General features: G+C 42.2%; 1 protein-coding gene across 3 annotated transcripts in view; it reads left to right on the top strand.

Annotated features, from left to right (window-relative positions):
• NFIA (nuclear factor I A) overlaps positions 1-20,229 on the top strand; it is a 402,591-nt gene that overhangs the window by 360,854 nt on the left and 21,508 nt on the right. For 2 of the 3 annotated variants that reach the window (XM_061121733.1, XM_061121732.1), the window contains exon 10: positions 293-384. The exons of the other annotated variant lie outside the window; for it this stretch is intronic. In XM_061121733.1, coding sequence (XP_060977716.1) covers positions 293-384 — 92 coding nt within the window. The remainder of the gene's footprint in view (positions 1-292; positions 385-20,229) is intronic. 3 annotated transcript variants of the gene reach the window in all.

Here is a 20,229-nt window from a genome sequence, read left to right as displayed (position 1 = left end):
AGTATACTTTGCAAACGTCCTGCATGTTCTAATTTGTATGATGGAAGGAGAAAAGAGCTCATCTGAGCACCAGTCTGACGCTGTTTTTTACTCCAACAGTCTTTGGAAGCCAACCCCCCTTCCTTTTTGACTGTCTAAAATGCCCTCGCTAGCTAGATCCCTCTGCTAGCTACAGCGTTTGCACATTTCCTTGTTAATCAGCTGCGTAGGCTCAGAGACTGTGTGTTTTGGTGTTGTCTGTGTGTGCAATCTCGTGCTGCTTCCTGAACGCATGTGTCCCTTCCCTTCACAGCCTACTCGACACCCAGCACCTCCCCCGCAAACCGATTCGTCAGTGTTGGACCACGGGATCCAAGCTTTGTAAATATCCCTCAACAGACACAGGTGGGCCGCTCTCATCTTTTCTGTATGTGGTGCAGCTTGTTTTATTCATCAGGTGCATTGTAACTCATCTTTCGCCACAACAGGCTGCGTTTCCCAGTCCCTGTTCGGTCCCCTACCTCCCGACCCCCCGACCCCCTCCACCTCGTCCGGGCCCTTCAGCCACCTTTCCATGTGTTCTCAGAAATCATGGAAAACAGTGCCTGCAATTTTTGTTTCTTGTATTGAGGGAGTAAAAGAGGAGGGCTTCTGTGACCTGCTTTTGCTATGGGAAGAAAATTTTCCCAGGGCTGGATAGAGTGTGCTCCCTCTTTTAGGAATCCGTGTCTCTGCGTGTGAGCAGACAGAAGTAGGTCCCTACTGAACCTGGAAAGTACACTCTGGTAGCCAGTGACATCAGAGTGCATGCCAGGAGTGGGGGGCCAGCCACTCTTCTGTACTTGTTATAGGGTCCCCAGGACCCTGACAGTCTTTCTAAGAGAAAGGAAAAGAAAGAGTTCCTGAGCCTTGTTAAGTTGCTGGTATTGGTGCAGAAATAGGAGGTATTTGTTACTGGCTACGCTGGCCCCAGTGGGGTGGGAGGGGATGGATGTGAATTAATGTCATGTTTTGAGGTAGGTGATTGAGAAAAAAAAGAGTATGCCAGGACATCTAGAGTTTGTTTTTCAATAGATGTGTTTTGTGCTAGCATAGGTCAAGGAGAAAGTCTCTTTTTTAAAAGTTTTAAAATAGCTGCTGTGAATTGAGAAACAGTGAAAGACTTTTAGAATTCCAGGGTAGTAGCTATAAAGATACTTGGAGATTTGTAAAATAGAATTAGATACAAGTTTTAGAAGAAGCTCTTCTCTCATTTCTTAACTAGAATGTGACTGTATATTATCAGAATTGACATAAAGAAAATGTTTTCCCTTTGAGGTTCTGATCAACACAGTGTTTGAAAAAATTCTCCGAGATGTTCTGTGCATGTGCTGTGGTGTGTAATCGCCAGATGCCTAATTTCTAACTATTCATCTTTGTTTGTAACACTATGAGCAGGTGCTTATGAACGAAATAGATTTGCTTTCCTGGGTCCATTTGCTTCTCTGTAAAGGATTTTGGTTTATTGCTGTGTCGACAGTGTGGGTTAAACAGCATTGCATCTGAAGCCTTCCTACACTGAAGCAGGGTCACAGAAAGTACAGCCTCGGAGGAGGCAGCTGTAAGGAGAGGGGAAGCAAAGAGGGGAGGAAGAAAGTTAACTCTTGAATTTCCCACTTCTGCTGTTTCTTCTGAAACTGGCAAGGGAGGGAAGGGGAGGTGGGGGGGCAGGTACACTGGCATCCAGGATTAACGTTGCCTATTCCATACTCCCCACAAAATTGTTCAAGTTTATTGCTTACTTTCCCACACCTTCAAATACTTAACTGCTGAATCTGAAGTTGAATAATTACCTCAGATGCATTAAAATAGAACATTTCTTGTTGTACATTTGGCTTACATGGTCAAATTCAATGAGAAGGGAAGAATTGGGGACAGTAGCTTTATATTGGATGATTTCTTTTCTCAAAGCACCAGTGGGCTCATGTTACTTCATTAGGAACCTCAAAAATGCAGTTTGGAAATGCCCTGTTTGTATTTTACATAGTATTTTAATATAAGCTGTGATTCACTGCACTGAAATTGTACCCTGCATTCCATTCAATTTGTTTCTCTATAATCAAAACGTGTTCTATTCCAATATGGCCTTGTTTCACAAATGCCTTATTTAACCCACAAACTGAGTCTTCATGATGTTGACCACAAAAATTCAATTCTTAAAGTCCAGATTTTCTACGCATCTGGATGAATGATGTCATGTAGGCCCAATATTGGCATCTGGAACTGAATTTTTTGAGTTTCTGTTAAATATTTGGCATCATAGGGACAACAGCTTAAATGTTTCTTATCACAGTGACACCTGCCACATTTGGCTTGGAGAAAGCCATCCCCAATTGTTTTATGAGAAACTGCACTAATGGAGTTATTCTTTTTCCCCAAAAATATATCCTGAGATAAAAATTATGTGCTCTAAATATTTTAATATTTAGATGTATATATTAACTCTTTTTTAAAAGAACTACTTTCTGGAACCATTTGGAAGGCATATATATAGATATAAATAATAAAAATAATATTTTAAAAATAATCTTTCTGAGAGGACATCAGTTAAGAAGAGGAATTTTTATAGGAATTTTTTAAGACATAATCTGAACATGACCTGCAGATTAGTAATTTCCTAGGCAAGCCTACATTTTTTAATATAAATATTTTTGTTAATAGGCATGAAATTTGTATTAATTGCATTATGGGATAAGTTTTATTGGAAACAAAATTTTGTATTCTGCCTTAAAGAAGTAAAAATTGAAGAGTCAGCCAAGCAGATAGGTGAGCTTTATAAATGCAGAAAAGGTATCCTGCACAGAAATCCATAAACAAATACAAAATAAAATGGCCTCTCTTTTCCCCAAAAAAACCTCTTCAAATACTTGGAACATCAGCCTCTGGAAAACAGATGACTGAGCGACTGAACTGGCCTGAACTGATGGTCCCTATTTCTTTCTAGTAGAATTTGAACTAATGAATAGACATTTGAAGTAGGCAGCTTTCAGTTTATCATAAGACCATTCCTTAAAAAAAAAAAATAAGTTACTTGATTATATATAGCCCCTATTTATTGAGCATTTTCTATGCACTAAGTACCTTAAGTGCATTATCCAACAAATCTTGACAGCCATCCATTAGGATATATATAATTATCTCCATTTTATAGATGTGAAACCTGAGATCTAAAGAGTGGTTGATTTTTCCAAGGCTGTACAGTGGGGAACGGAGCAAGAATGTGTCCCCAGTTCTGTCTGACTTCAAGACCTATGTTATCTAACTACTGTATTGTACTTACTGCCTTATAGAGTGATGAGCTACTTTTCCTGCAAATATTCAGAGACTGATGCTCAACTCTCGGAAATACCGCTGGCATATTCCCTGGTTTTAAATCTGGGTTTGCTCTGATCAGAGATAGACTCTGATCATTAGAGTCTTGAAAGAATTGATAGTCCGAAAGAATTGAAAACCAGGTCTCAGAGAGATATTTGTATACCCATGTTTGTAGCAGCATTATTCACAATAGCTAAAAGAGTCAAGTAATCCAAGTGTCCATCAACAGATAAGTGGATAAACAAAACATGGCATATACATTTTACTATGTGTATACCATTTTAATGTGGTATAATACGTATTATCCAGCCTGGAAAACAAAAGAAATTCTGCAATATGTTGCAACATAGATGAACCTTGAAGACGTTATGCAAAGTGAAATAGGCTAGTCACAAAAGAACAAACACTGTACAATTCCACTTAATATGAAGTACCTAGTGTAGTCACATTCACAGAGACAGAAGGCAGAACCGTGGTTGCCAGGAGCTGGGGAGAGGGCAGAATAGACAGTTATTGTTTAGTGGTATAGAGTGTTCATTTTATAAGATGAAAAAAAGCTCTGAAGATGGATGGTGCATGATGTTGGTGTTACACAACAGTGTGAATGTCCTGCATGCCACTGAACTGTCCACGTAAAGATGGTTAAGATGGTAAAGTTTATGTACATTTTATCACAATTTTTAAATGTAATTATTAGATAAACTCTTAATGACCCTTTCACCTCTTGAGAGTCTGAAATTCTGTAAAACAGCCAGGAAGAGTGGACTGTTTATCAGAAAATAATCCACTGTCATTTTGTGCTGAGCTCTCTGAGAGCACTCGTTCTCATGTCCGACACATAGTGGGTAGTCAGCAAATATGCGCTGAATCTAAATGATTCATAAGGAAGTTCAAAAATAATGACTTTTTCTTATTACTGTCATGATACATGTTAACTGTGGAAAATACAGATGGGAAAAAAAAAATCTCTTGTAGTCCTACTGTTAACATTTCTGTCTAAATCCATCCAGACTGTTTCTATGCATACAAATATATTGCAAAAATGAGATCATATTATATACACTGTTTGGTAACCTGCTGTTTCTTCCCCCTTAACAATATATTATGGCCTTCTTTCCATGTAAATTGGAAAAATTGAATATTGGCTTTTATTGCACCTATTCATCATCTGTAATGATTGGTAGGGAAAGATAACATGGATAATTGAAAGCCATTTTTCCTCCTCCTTCCTTCCAGTCTATTTTTTTTTTTCTCCAGAGAATTCCTCCCTTTGCTGAGACAGAATTGCCTTCTTTTTAGCCTTGCCCTGAGCTAGTTTTCTTTCAAACTGCCTTCCAATTGCATTGTATTAATATAATTCACCCCAGCTTTGGCTCTGTTGGAACATTCCTGCCAGGTTATCCATCCCATTCTTCTGCCTCACTTTTCTGCTACCTCTGCTACTATCATGACTTGCCTTCCCTTTTCCTTCTCCTCCATTTTATAACTCATCATTAACACGGCGGGTAGCCACCTCCAGACAGCCTTTAGAACACCCATCTGTTCTGAGAAAACACGACTACCCCAAATCTCTTTATTTTTCAGTATTGTCCCATGACAGCTGATAATAACATATAGAAATGATTCTGGGGTATACAGTATTTACTTCACTTTGGACACTGTTAATGTCCCCTGCACGCCCACTGAATGACATGAGAGAGCATGCCATCATATCAAACAGCTGAAAGCCAATGACCATCTCAATTGCGTCTTATAATTTAATCTGATCCCTGAAAACGAGAGCCATTAAAAGGAGGCATTTATTTAGAGAAAAAAAAGTTAATATTTCATCATCAGGTAATAAATAGAAATACCAATTCCCACACAGAAGGACTGAGCAAAGAACTCATTTTCATTCAGGTTCCAGTTTAATCAGAATGTTCAAATAAAATGCTTAACCTGCAGAACGCCAATGAGGACTAATTCTTTAAAATGAAAAATGAGCGCAAACAATATTAAAAACAGGCATTTCTTCCCTGCCACCCAAGTCTATCACTGTTCTGCCTCAACAGAATTGTGGTATCTGAAAGGCTATTTAAAACCAAATTACCATTTGGGTTATTAGAAGAATCGCTTGGCATGGCACGGGCCTGATTTGTTGACAAAAAGGCACAGGTGCTGTAACCTTTGCTTAATAAATCATTTAGCTGCCTGACTCACAAGCAATGTGACTGCCTTTGCCTCATGAAATTTACAAACGTGTGCACAAGCCACATGCTTCTCTGTGCCGGAAACCTGCTCACCTGGAGAGGTCCCCGCAGAGCTCAATTATGGGCACAGCACTCGTCTGCCTTTGGTGGGGATGCTCAAGGAACAATAGGGAGGTGGTGGGTATGGAGAGTGTTTGGATCTGTTGCCATTTTATGTGCCATATTCCTGAAGCTCCACCTGAGAAACCAGTGCTCAGGCGATCTGCAAAATGCAAAACTTTCTAAATCCCTTTCATCAATCACTCATCATTTCTGACTGTATTCCCAACACCTACAGAATGCAGGGAATAACAATTCTCCTCAAGTTGCTCAAAGACTGATAGAGGAAACAGATGTAGAAAATAACAGTAATGACAACAACAACATTAATGATGCAGTGTGATACCAGTTATAGTAAGGATTTGCCTAAGAGGTTTGGAGTTGGGGAAAAGACCTTTCAAAGAGTGGAACGGACAGACAAGGCAAGATAGCTTTTCTGTCCTTGTCTAATTTTGGACTGATGATATGGCTCTGGCTCTTAGACATTTTACCTTTTTCTGCTACTTTTATTTATTTATTTTTTTTCTGCTACTTTTAATTTGACCAGCCATGGGCTGGACAATAAGACTTTATCCCATGTAAAATAGAAAGACACGTTGAGCTCTGTCTTTTTTGGACCAAGAAGATGAAATTATTAGAATCCTTTCCTGCTGCTGGCATATCGGCCAGACCCCCATCCCCCACCATCCCTCATTTCCAAGAAGCAACACTCCATGCGTAATATTCTCACCCCAGACACCAAGCTCACTTGAGATTGCAGTGCAGTTAGCTGAAGCCATTCCCTGCCTCCTCCCCGCCCTGACCCCAGCTGCCTGCCTGTAGGAAGTTGGGTACCACAGAGAAGTTCAAGGAGCAGCTGGAGAGCTGCAAAGGCAAGAAACTCAGACTTCCTTATAGAGAAGAAAATAAACCATCCTCCCCCTTCTAGTTAGAATTGGTCTGAGCATTTGAGTTACAAGCCCATACAGCTGAAAACTCCCAAAATTGGAGAGGAGTGGCAGATAAAATTCCATTTACTTCTAACTCTGAAAAAAGTTAACTGGCTAAATGGACACTCTGTATTAAGCGCCAACACGAACTGATGCATCTTAGTTTCTGTGCCTGCGCTAACTACAGGCCTCAGAGCCCTCTGAGATTGGTGCTATTAACCTTGTTTTGCTTCTCTGATGGCGCAGTGGGTAAAGAATCCGCCTGCAATGCAGGAGACACAGGAGATGCAGATTCAATCCCTGGTCCAGGAAGATCCCCTGGAGAAGGAAAAGACAACCCATTCTGGTATTCTTGCCTGGAAAATCCCATGGGCAGGGAAACTTTGCGGGCTGTATAGTTCAAAGGGTCACAAAGAGTTGGACACAACTGAGAGAGTAGGAGAGAAATTCCCTGGTATGGGAAGGGAATCTCCCTGTTTTACTGATAAGAAAATTGAAGTTTCAGAGAGTATACCTGTCCCATGGCAAATGAGGTAGCCAGGATTTGAACCAGTCTGTCTCCAGAACATCTCTTTCCTGAATACTGTCTGCATCCTTAACTGTTTATGATGAAAGGTTACTGACCATTTTCTCTTTGTGTCATGAGATTGACTCCTACACCAAAGAATAGGACCGCCGCTGTACTTGGTTCTTCTGAAGACCTGCCCCAGTTTCCTATTAGCGCCAGCATCTGTGAAATCAAGACTGAGCTCATTCTCTCATCCTGCCTGGGAAAAAGACCTTTACTAATGATATTAGTCAACATCTGTGAGAACAGCCAGGCTCTGCCCAGAGAGCAGAGCAGCTGAGGTTGTGAGCTTTCCTCTCAGATCTTGGTTGGAGCTTTATTTCATCACTTAAAAGTGGTATGCGTGCTTCATTTTTGGGTAATTTTTAAAATTTTTTCGTGGTAATTCAATTTTTCTAGCCTGGTTTATGAACTGTAAAATGGTGATAACTGTATTTATCTACCTCCTACGGTTGTTTTGAGTCTTAAACTCAGTGCAGAAAAAGTAAATGCTTAAACACCTGCTAATACTCAACAAGTGATAGCATTGGTCGTTTGGTTGATAACTAAGTGTTTATATTTAAACATTGTTTTCTGGATTACAAAGTATTTTCTCATGTGATCTTCAGAACAACCCTTTGAGGTAGGCAGAGCTGTTACTATTGTTATCCCCAGTATATAGATTTAAAAACTGTGTAAAGGTTTAAAGAGAGAGCAGTGACTTCCCCAGAACCACATAGCCAGGGGTGGGCAGAACCAGGACACAGACCTACTTCTGATTCCAGAGCCCACACTTCCTTCAGTGCCCCCAGCAGGAAAGGACATGTGTGGTCTTTCAGCACATCATTGTGTGCTGCTCTGTGGTTAAGGGCAGAACCTGCCTGCCAAACGCTGGATCTAAAGTGACCATCCAGTTAGGACAAAATTTGGACAAAACAAGTTCAGAATCTCTTGGATTCTTCCATTGAGCTTCTTGCCCTAAAGGTACTCCAAAAGCCTTATTCCGTTGGGCACCTCTGTCCTTGCCCTGCCCCCAATATCTAACCTTAAGATAAGTTGTGCCCCAAGGAAGAAGAGACTTCCCAAGGGGAAATCAATCATATCTCTGAGGATAGTAAAGTGAAGTCGTATCCGACTCTCTGCAACCCCGTGGACTATAGCCCACCAGATTTCTCTGTCCATGGAATTCTCCCGGCAAGAATACGCAAGTGAGTTGCCATTTCCTCCTCCAGGGGATCTTCCTGACCCAGGGATCAAAACCTGGTCTCCCATATTGCAGGCACATCCTTTACCGCCCGAGCCACTTAGGGAAGCCCCTTTTCTGAGGGTAGTGAGGACTGTGGCAAGTGAATGGACCCCCAGCATCTGCAGAGAAAACAGTGCCTGATCATTTTTTCTCTTACATTCTCAGCTCTAGCCGTAGGTGTTGAATAGTCAGCACCGCCTCAGGGAGATGAGTTACCCCTGCCATCTGCTCCCTCCTACTGCGGGCAGGAGTGACTCCTCCAGCTTCCCAGCCCCCACACCAGCCTGTATGGTCTTGCCACGTTTCTCTTCACAAACACTTGGCAGCTGACTCATGGACAGCCTATGAGACACTCTTAAAATACATTTTTCAATAAACAGAACCGTTGTCTCTCAAGTTTTAGCTTGGCAGCATGTTTTAGTTGTCCTCAGCCACAAATTTCACTTCTGGACCAAGCCAGAGCCTCAGTTCTAGGTACTGGTCGGCTTTTTCTTCCTCAGTTTTTTAACTTCAGAGATACCATCACGTTTAATGGCATGTTTTAGTTTGGTTTTAGTGTTTTTGTTTGTTTTTTGCTTTGCTCGAAAAAGATTTGAGGAAACTCCTTAGTTAAGTGAACTGATGATCACTGAAAGGATTTTTATATGAAAGGTGTTTATATGGGATCTGGCAGGACTTCCCAGGTGGTAGTGTTATTCAGTCGCTCAGTCATGTCCGACACTTTGCGACCCCATGGACTATAGCACGCCAAGCTTCCCTGTCCTTCGCCATCTCCCGGAGTTTGCTCAAACTCTTGCCCATTGAGTCGATGATGCCATCCAACCATCTCATCCTCTGTCACCCTTCTCCTCATGCCCTCAATCTCAGGTGGCTGGATGGTAAAGAATATACTGCCAATGCAGGAGATGTGAGGTTCGATCCCTGTGTTGAGAAGGTCCCTTGGAGAAGGAAATGGCATCCCACTCTAGTATTCTTGCCTGCAAAATCCCATGGACAGAGGAGCCTGGTGGGCTACAGTCCATGGGGTCGCGAAGAGTCAGACACGACTGAGCATGCATGCCTGCATGGAATCTGGCACACAGTAGGTGCTCAACAAGTAATGGTTCCTTCCGTGTTTGCTTCTTTGCCAGTACTTAAATGAGATAAGTGGCAATGGAGAAGGGGAAGGTAAAAGGGAGATTCTTCAAGAAATTTTAGACATCATCGAAGAAGAGAATGGATTAAATGTCTGGCATTTACTGATATTTAATTAGCTGTTTGGATTTGGGGGAAAGTGGGATAGAAAATGAAGTGGAGGGAAAGACTGACCAAAGAAGCTGTGAATGGTTGGACAGAGCTGAGAGGATTTGAGTCAGAATTTGATGAGAGCCTTACAATGAAGTCAGAAAATTGTAGCATCAAATGCAAAACTGCCATCAACGTGTCCAGCTCTGAAATGGGTCTTGATAATGATGTTTCCAATGAGTGGGACACTGAGGGAGATGTTCTTTTTTTAAAGTTGGAATATAGTTGATTTATAATATTGCATTAATTTCTGCTGTACAGCAAAATCATTCAGTTATACACGTACATATATATATATACACCTGCGTATATATATATATATACAGGTTCTTTTTTATATATTTTTTCCTTTAAGGTTTATCACAACTGAGCATCATTAGTTATGAAAAACCATAATGTATGTATATATGTATGTATGTACAATGTGTATACACACACACACACACACATATGCTGAGATAAATAACAACCTCAGATATGCAGATGATACCACTCTAATGGCAGAAAGTGAAGAGGAACTAAAGAGCCTCTTGATGGAAGTGAAAGAGGAGAGTGAAAAAGCTGGCTTAAAACTCAGCATTCAAAAAACTAAGATCATGGCATCTGGTCCCAGCACTTCATGGCAAATAGAAGGGGAAAAAATGGAAACAGTGACAGACTTTATTCTCTTGGGCTCCAAAATCACTGAGGACAGTGACTACAGCCACAAAATTAACACTTGCTCCTTGGAAGAAAATCTGTGACAAGCCTAGACATCGTATTAAAAAGCAGAGACATCACTTTGCTGATAAAGGTCCGTATAGTCAAAACTGTGGTTTTTCCAGTAGTCATGTATGGATGTGAGAATTGGACCATAAAGAAGGGTGAGCACTGAAGAATTGATGTTTTCGAATTGTGGTGCTGAAGAAGACTCTTGAGAGTCCCTTGGACTGCAAGGAGATCCAACCAGTCAATCCTAAAGGAAATCAACCCTGAATATTCATTGAAAGAACTGATGCTGAAGCTGAAGCTCCAATACTTTGGCCACCTGATGTAAAGAGACAACTCATTGATGCTGGGAAAGACTGAGGGCAAGATGAGAAGGGGGTGACAGAGGATGGTATCACTGACTCAATGGACATGAGTTTGAGCAAGCTCCAGGAGATGGTGAAGGACAGGGAAGCCTGGCATGCTGCAGTCCATGGGGTTGCAAAGAGTCAGACACAACTTAGCAACTGAACAACAACAATGGTTTATCACAGAATATTGAATATAGGTCTCTGTGATATACAAAAGGTTCTTGTTGCTTACCCATTCTGTGTATAATAGTTTGCATCTGCTAGTTTCAAACTCTCAGTCCTCCCCTCTCTCACTCTGCCTTCCCCCTTGGCAACCACAAGTCTGTTCTCTATGTCTGTGGATCTGTTTCTGTTTCATAAAAGTTCATTTGTGTCCCTGATAGCTCAGTTGGTAAAGAATCCACCTGCAATGCGGGACACCCTGGTTCAATTCCTGGGTCGGGAAAATCCACTGGAGAAGGTAGGCTACCCACTCCAGGATTCTGGCCTGGAGAATTCCATGGACTGTATAGTGCATGGGGTCACAAAGAGCTGGATACTATTGAGTGACTTTCACTCAGATCCCACATATAACTGATATATGGTATTTGTCTTTCTTTCTGACTTACTTCACTTCGTATGATTATTTCTAGTTGCATCCATGTTGCTGCAAATAGCATTATTTCACTCTTTTTATGGCTGAGTAATATTCTATTATATATATGTGCCACATCTTTATCCATTCATCTGCCAATGGACATTTGACTGTTTGACATGTTTCCATGTCTTGGCTATTGTGCAGAGTGCTGCTGTGAACTTGGGAAGTGCAGGTATCTTTTTGAATTATAATTTTGTTTGAATATATGCTCAAGAGTGGGATTTCTGGATCAAATGGCAACTCTAGTTTTTTGAGGACCTTCCATACTCTTCCCTATAGTGGCTGCACCAACTTACATTCCCACCAACAGTGTAGGAGATTCCTAAGGGAAATACTCTAGATGCTCATGATCTGATTTGGTTAGGGGAACAAGGCCAAAGTCATGAATTGTAGAGTAGAATAGACTTAGGATTGAGTAGGATTGTTTTCACATCCTGTTTGTGCCATTTATCTGAGTGATCTTGGACATGTTACTCTTTAAAATTCTGTTTCCTCATCTATGAAATGAAGGTGATAGTGTTATCCACCTCATAGAAGAAAATCCAATTAACTATGGCTTAAGCCAATCAGATTTTTTGGTTCCTGCATAGCAAGAAATATGTCAGTGAATGATTGTTGGCGTTGTTTCAGCTGCTACAGAATGCCAGCAGAAGCCTTGCTCTTTCAAACATTCTGTTGTACCATCCTTAGCATCCACAAGCAGGTGCCTCTGACTACAAAATGACTGCTGCAGCTCCAGACATCATCCCCACGTCATTCCCCATTATTCCTTTTATATCAAGGAACAAGGATCCTGCTGTTTTGGGTTTCACTGACTAAAGCTAATGGTCACATTTTAATCTTTAGCTGCAAAGAATGCCAGTAAAGCCAACACAAAATTATCTTGATTGGCTAAGATCATGACTCATTTACCCAGGGCTGGTCACATTGTCGTCCCTAAACAAAATTGCCCTGAGAAAGAAGGGGCAATAGATAGTGGGGAGGACTCTTAACAGTATCTGTCATCTTCCTTTTTTCCCATGCCCTGACTGGTTTCATGATGTTTTCACCTCCAGTTCTTGCATTTGACTCCTTTCCTCTTTTGCTTCAGTGCCTTCCCTCCACTCACTCGCTGTGTGTCTAGGAGACCTGTATGCTGTGTGTATGTATAAGTGGATAGTGATCATCTCATTTAAGCCTTCTGTTGGATTCCAGGATTTAGGCAGAAGTACTGGAGTTTTGGGTAAACCAGTTTCCCCCTGGGGCTGAGTCAAGGTTATCCTGGTAAGCAAGCACTCCAAAAAGGCTGCGTTGAAAGACATGTGCCTTTGTAATCACAGGGGAACTCTGGGAAACAGTGCCCTCCGTGCACCCTCCCAGGTGCTTATCAAACACTCAGCAACAAGTTCTGGGTTTCTCTTTTATGACTTGGAACCAGATGCTTCCTTTGCAAAAGAAAAGAGCCTGGTTTTGCTGAGCTTGAGTCAACAGAGTTCAGAGAACAGGAAAATGGATTGGCCCTGCTACATGCTCCGAGGGGAGAAGGGAGTACAGGTGGGGTTCCCACTTCCACAAAGCCCCTGAATGTGAAAACCCTGTATCAGGAAGGCATTTATTTGCTTTACCACATGTTTCTGCTTTCTGAATAATGACCAATCACGGAACTTCCATGGTGGTCCAGTGGTCAACACGCCATGCTTCTAGTGTTTCCACTGCAGGGGGCGCAGGTTCGATCCCTCGTCAGGAAGCTAAGATCCCATGCTTGGTGGCATGGCCAAAAAAAAGCAAAGAAAAAGCTTTCTGGTTATAAATAATGACCGTTCACATTAGGAGGGGTTCCTTTCAGACACAGGCTTTTCCAGGTCATCTAATGAGTCTAAGACCTTGAAGTTTCCACCAAAGCACAGTTTCAAGGCCAGAGCCTATTGTCTGACATGAGATCTTTCTCCAGGATCTCATATGAGTTCTCAGTGATTCTTCTGGCCACTTTCCCCACACCCTCATTTACCTTTCTGTTTGTTTATTAAGGACCAAGGCACATTCTTTTATCAGTGGCCTCTGTTTCAGGGATATAGCCTTTCAATGGAGCCTATTCATTGAGTTACATTCCAAAGTACAGGCCTCCTCCAAAATATTTGCATGAGAATTTTCCTTAGGCTTCGCATGGCTTCCTTTAATGCAGAGATGAAATAACTTAGCACTTCTAATTGGCTTTTCCCCTTCCAAATGCTTTACACATTAACTAATGAATCACATGAGCTTGTGATAAGCTTGGATCCCTGGGTTGGAGCTGGGACACTGGGTTAGGACAGGCTGTCCTGGCCCTGTGTTCCTCTCCCTCACGCTCTCCTTTCCCCACACCCCCGCCCCCTCCACAGTCTAAATGTGTTGGGCTCAGCCAGACACAAACATCCTCAGCACAGCCTGGTGGGAAGGGCCCAGCACTACCTTCCAAGGCTGGATGTTGTTCAGTGACTAAGTAGTGTCCGACTGTTTGTGACCCCGTGGACTGCAGCACTCCAGGCTTCCCTGTCCTTCACTGTCTCCCTGAGTTTGCTCAAACTCATGTCCACTGAGTGGATGATGCCATCCAGCCATCTCATCCTCTGTCGTCCCCTTCTCCTCCTGCCTTCAATCTTTCCCAGCAGCAACATCATTTTCAGTGAGTCAGCTGGATGTGCTACATGTTAAAGGAAATTTCAGGCCAGCCTTGGTGGCACACAGCTTCTGCCCTTCTCAAGCACAATTCTCCTTCCATGGATCTGTGGTCAAGTGTGTATGTGTATTGAGGAAGGAATAGTACCAGGGGGGTGGGAGGACAATACAAGAGAAAGGTCCAGTAAGGGAAATGACCACAGTGCCTCTTGGTAGAGTAAAAGGAACACTAGACTAAGAGTCAAAATACCCGGATTCCTAGCTCATCTTTCCCACTCACCAGCTATGTGTTTGTCCTTAGGGAGGGAAAACAAACCAGAATTTACTGTTGTTTTAGTTGCTAAGTCGTGTCTGACTCTTTTGCAACCCCATGGACTTTAACCCACCAGGCTCCTCTGTCCCTGGGTTTCCCAGGCAAGAATACTGGACTGAGTTGCCATTTCCTTCTTCAGGGAATCTTCCCAACCCAGGGGTTAAACCTGTGTTGGCAGGCAGTTTCTTTACCGCTGAGCCACCTGAGAAGCCAGAATTTACTGAGTACATACTGTATCCCCAGTATCATACTAGGGTGGAAGGGGTCTACTGCCATATGATCCAATCCCTGCCATACATTACTGACCAACTTCGAAGGAGAAAAGGAAAAAATTCTAGTAAGATTTGCTAAAGGAAACACTTGAAGTATGTATAACCTACAAGTAATGCAGAGAGTAGGTGACTAACCCTGGGGAGAAGCAGGAAATTCATGGAAGATATATTCTAGGGGAGATTTCACATGAGCTCGTTTGTAAGGAGATAGACGTAATTGCATTCCTGGAGAGGGGAACAGCTCATGCCAAAATTCGTGATATGTGTTCAGAGAACGCTACTCTGTTCAGTATGTTGGTTGTGTGCATGCACGCTCACGCTCAGGTGCTTCAGCTGTATCTGACTGTGCAACCCTATGGGCTATAGCCCACCAGGCTCCTCAGTCCATGGAATCCTTCAGGCAAGAATACTGGGCTGGGCTGCCATGCCCTCCTTCAGGGGATCTTTCCCGACCCGGGAATCAAACCCTCATCTCTTACGACTCCTGCATTGACAGGCAGCTTGTTTACCACTAGTGTCACTTGGGAAGCCCAGTACGTTGGTTAATATAAGGTAAATGACAGAGAATGTTGAGTAATGAGGCTGGGAAGTTAGACAGGGTCTACTCTTGAATGCAGGCACTTGGACTTTACTCCGTGGGAGACAGGAAGCAGGTGAAGGGCACAGTGGGATCTCTGTATGGGAAGAAACCTTAACCTGTCTTGGTTTAACCCTCAGGAAGTATGAGATTTTACAGGTAGCAGCAGCATTAAGCCCTATGGTCATGAGGTACTATCTTCTCCCAGGCAGTATAACTTAGTAGAGAAAATAGAAGCTTTGGAGCCAGATAGACTTGAGTTTGCTTTATCTCAGTACATGACTGATATGGATTAAATTGTAACCGCCCCCCTCCCATTTCATATTAAAGCCCTAGTCCCCAGTGTGATGGTATTTGGAGACGGGGCCTTTGGAAGGTAATTAGATTCAGATGAGGGTGAGGCCCTCATGATAGAATCAGTGGTCTTATAAAAAAAGACAGGGAATTCTCTAGTGGTCCAGTGGTTAGGACTCAGCATTTTCACCGTTGCAACCCCTGGTTCAATCCCTAGTCAGGGAACTAAGATCCTGCAAGCCACACTGTGGCTTAAAAAAAAAAGGAAGGACCCTAGAGAGCAGGCTCTCTGTCATGTGAGGACTGGGCAGGAAGAAGGTGGCCATCTGCCAGCCAGGGAGAGGACCCTCGCCAGACTCTAAATCAGCTGGAACTTTGATCTTGGACTTGCCAGCCTCCAGAACTGTGAGAAGATAAATTTCAGTTGTTTAAGCCACCCAATCTATGGTATTTTGTCGTGGCAGCCTGAGCAAACATCTACAGAGACCTTGGGGTAATTTTTAGCCTTTCTGACCCATAGATATCACATTTATAAAAGTATAAGTTAAGTCCTGCTCTCCACTTAGTTTTGTGAAAATTCAATATAGTTAGAGTGTAAAGCTGCCAGCACCCTCCCCTGGCACACGGAAAGCTGCCGTGTGCTGCTGCCTTCTCACCCCTTAGAATGGAACATGCCTCAGCACCAGGGATGAAGCAGGAGGCATCTCCTTCACCTTCAGGACCTGTGTGTACAGGTAGAAACAGAGAAACATTAACGTAGTGAGATCCCCAGAGGTAATCCGGTAATTTCCCCCCTGAGCTGAGTCATCTCTGCCCCCATCCTCCCACGTCCGTTTTCCATACGTTGTGCCATTAATTCTCTCATTAGCCCGTGGAATGATATTTATTTATTAAGAATGTACTTAGCATACTCCCAGGGAGCAAGTTAAAACTCAGCTAACAGCTGCAGTTTCTGGTTGTGAGGAAAAATACGCTGAGGAATGCATATGGAGAGCATCTATGTATGTAATAATTTCATATTAAAAAACTATTAAACTTTATGCTGGATGAGGGAGAGAAGAAAAAAATCCCAGTGCAAAAGCAAGTTATGAACATAGGAGCACAGTTTCTGAATGTTTACTTTGTCAGATACACAGCTGACATGATTAGCTCTAATGGGGTGGTGATCCTCATTGAATTGCAGATGGGTGTGAGTGACTGAAATACCACCGGGACTTAAATAAGTGGTGCATACTGTATTACTTAGGCTGCATCCTTTAGCCAAGCTGAAGGCTTCTTTTTCTCCATCCATTCCCAACACATGCACGCTCACAGGTAACATGCACACACGCGCATGCACACAGAGGCATGCGTCTCTCCACTCCAGAAGCTCCGTGGAGAACATTAATCACCCATCTGGAGCAATGCTGACTTGCCTTCCTTGACTTTTCCCCCTTTGCCCTCTGCCACCAAAGTGCAACCCCACCCCCCACACTCGCCATGGCAGATAATGGTATCTCAGATCTGTCCACTTGCTGCAGCATCAAGACCCAGATCAATTTATTGACTCCATGAGAGTGGCTGGTACAGTAATTGTTACAACAGAAGAATGAAAAGTGAGAACGTGTCCACATGAAAAATAAAAATGACGTTTTGTTCTTTCCTGCCCTCCCCCTTTTTTGCCTCATAGATCTTTATGTGTTTACACAGCAGAGAGCACTTTACTTAAGTTAATCAGCTCCTTCTACATTATTAATTGTGACAGTTAGGGTGCTACATGAGAGGAAGAGTAATATGGGAAGCATTGATCTCACTCGGATGGCGTGGACCTGAACAGGGTTGGTATTCCTCCCCCCATCTCACTGCATTGGGGTCCCATCAAATCACATTTCCCTGATTGACAATGCAGAACGCCTCCCATCAATACAATTGATTCTGTGAGAAAGGACAAGGAACATTTTTCAGCTGGAAACAGATAAATTATGGTGATGGCAAAGAGAACACTTCAGAAATCTTTCGGTCTAGAAACTTTTGTTGGGAGCTAAGGTACCATTATCATCCCAAACACAAGCCTACTTTATATCCTCAGAAAAAATACAACTATTAGAAGAAACTTACTACAAGTGAAAAACAGATTTAGTTGAAGCCAACAGTGAACCTGAGGATATAATAGATGTTTTTAAAAGGCCATCCACTAATTTTTTGTGGGAAATTTTTGGTTAAGTGCACATCTTTGAAAGACATTTCACTAAAGTTCAACTTTCATGGCTTATACCTGTAGACCCCAACATAAATCCTATGTGAATGGACAAAAGTGAGAGGGTGTCATTTGTGACCTGGAAATAAAAGGTCAACCATTGGATTTATAGCTTTTTTAGTGAAAAGAACATAAAGATTCCTGCCAACTGGAGTCAATCCATATTTTAATGTTTCCTAGTTAAGATTATAAAATCAAGGGACTAGGATCATGCTGTTCAGTGAAGGTCAAAAATTAAATGTGATGGGCTAAGTGTCATTCCCATGGGGCAGAAGTTAATATTTCAAAATCCATTTCTACCACTGGCAGTCAAGAAACGAATTGTCCATGATCATTAACCGAGGGAAAGGGAAATCCCACTACCATTACTAAGTTTAATGATGATTATTACATTAATCAACTATACTGTTAAATTACTCTGCTGTTCTCATATAATGTCCCCAAATAGTGATGGTGGATTGATTGCTATCAAAAAATTCTCATATACAATGGTGAACAAGTCATGATGGGGGCCCATGGATGAAGGCTTATTTGTGGGAAAAGAAGTTGTGGCTATTTTATGGATAAAGAGATATAACATAGAATGTTACACTGCATGTAACATTCCTCTAAGACAAGATTCTGTGACACTACAGACCAGCACAAGTTGTGATTCACCAGCACAAGTTTTTTGTGTTTTTTTTTTTTTATGCACAAGTTTTTTAAATACAAAAAAAAGAAAAAGAAGAGTGTGCATTTCTTTTATTATCTTTTCTCTGTTTCATATTTTTGGCATCTTTTTTATTTTTAGGGAAAAAATTCTGTTTGCAGGTCCTTTTCTTAAAATTTTTGGAGCTCTGGCTCCCATCTCCTTTGAATTAAGGTTATTTAAAGTTGTTTATAGGATGACTCAGACACATGTACCCCATGCCATTTTTTAAAATTTATTTCTTTGCCACACTGTGAGGCTTCTGGGATCTTCGTCCCCCGATCAGGGATTGAACCCAGGCCCTTGTCACTGAGAGCATGGAGTCCTAACCACTGAACCTCTGAATCCCCCCGCATACTCCCATGGCATTTTAAAATCCATTTTAAGATGCCAGTGCTTTAAGAAGTTACTTTTATTAAAACAGCCCCTGTGAACTAGAGGGCCCAGCCTCAGGGAGTTGAAATGATTTGTGAGGCCATACAGATAATCGGAGATAAGGTCAGCCTGAGAGGTAGGGTATCTGACACCAGGGGAAAAGGGACTGGTAGTTTAGTTGTGTGGCTGAGGATATGGGTGCACAGTTTCTGTTTTACAGAGGTGTTTTATAGAAGCTCATTATCCCTTAGATCTTCCCTGGTGGCTCAGCAGTAAAGAATCTGCCTGCAATGCAGGAGACATGGGTTCAGTCCCTGGGTTGGGAAGATCCCCTGGTGAAGGAAATGGCAACCCACTCTAGTATTCTTGCCTGAGAAATCCCATGGGCACATGAGCCTGGTGGGCTACAGTCACTGGGGTTGCAAAGAATCAGACACGACTTAGCAACTAAACAACAAATACCCATAGACTGACCCAAGTGCATTGGAATCTTGAGAAACAAAAGGTTCACCTTGCAGAGTTTATCTTCGCACACTACCACCTAGTATTGTGGGTGTGGGTGGGTGAGTATTAAACCCATGCTTCTGTCTGTGCTCTGGGGTAGCTTTCAGTGGCATATTTTTCTAACTTCTGTCCTTCACAGTGCAGACAAAGGTTAAAACTCCCATCTACTTTCACAGGCAAACACTTTAAAGTGCTTCTACAAGAGGCAGGGAGTAGGGAGGACCTTTGATTTAAAGTTCAACATTTACATTTGTAATTTTGACTAATTTCTGTGCTCACATTAATTAAATTGAAATTGTTTAATTAGAATAAAACTGAAATTGATCATTAGGATTAATTTAACCTGATAGGCTTTGTGTGCCTTTCTAGACAAATATTATGAAATACAGTGATAATGAAGCAGTGAGAGGTATAATTTCACATCTAATAATGATCTTAATATCTGCCAGTTGTTCTCTCTGGTATTGGGATAGCTCTGAATGTTGCTGTTTGTTACATCATTACCATTCAGCTAAGACCATGCTGTATCTCTCCACTGGTCTCTTCCCAAATATTTTTTCCTGTCAAAGTCTAAAGATGTACCAAATTCTCTTCAGCCCTCCCTCCTAGTAACATCATCCCTCCCCTTTCCCTCACCCCACCATCTTCCAGGAAGGCTGTTTGCTTGGCCCTTCCCCTGGGCCTTGTATCACAATGGCCTTTGTAAAACAAGAACTGCAGAATGACACTCCTTATGGAATTCACTAGTGCTCCCCAGTTCTGGGGTCAGTGCTATCAAATCTGGACTGTCCCTCTGTCCTGTTCCTGGCTGATTGCCACGATTAAGAACCAGGCACAGAGCTAAGCTGCATAGAAAGAGGAGGGGTTGTAACCCCTGAATAACTCTTAAGGGGTGGGAGAGAAAAGACAGCTTTTCCAAGTGTTCAGTGTGCACCCAGGGAATAGCTTGCCATCTTCATCCTGTGCCTTCTAGGTAGCTCCATCCAATGAGCATGTTTCCAAATTCGGTGCCTT

The sequence above is a fragment of the Dama dama genome, chromosome 20 (assembly GCF_033118175.1).
Source record: "Dama dama isolate Ldn47 chromosome 20, ASM3311817v1, whole genome shotgun sequence".
Lineage (NCBI taxonomy): Eukaryota > Metazoa > Chordata > Mammalia > Artiodactyla > Cervidae > Dama > Dama dama.
The sequence above is the reverse complement of the archived record's forward strand: the minus strand, read 5'-3'. Positions and strand labels throughout refer to the sequence as shown.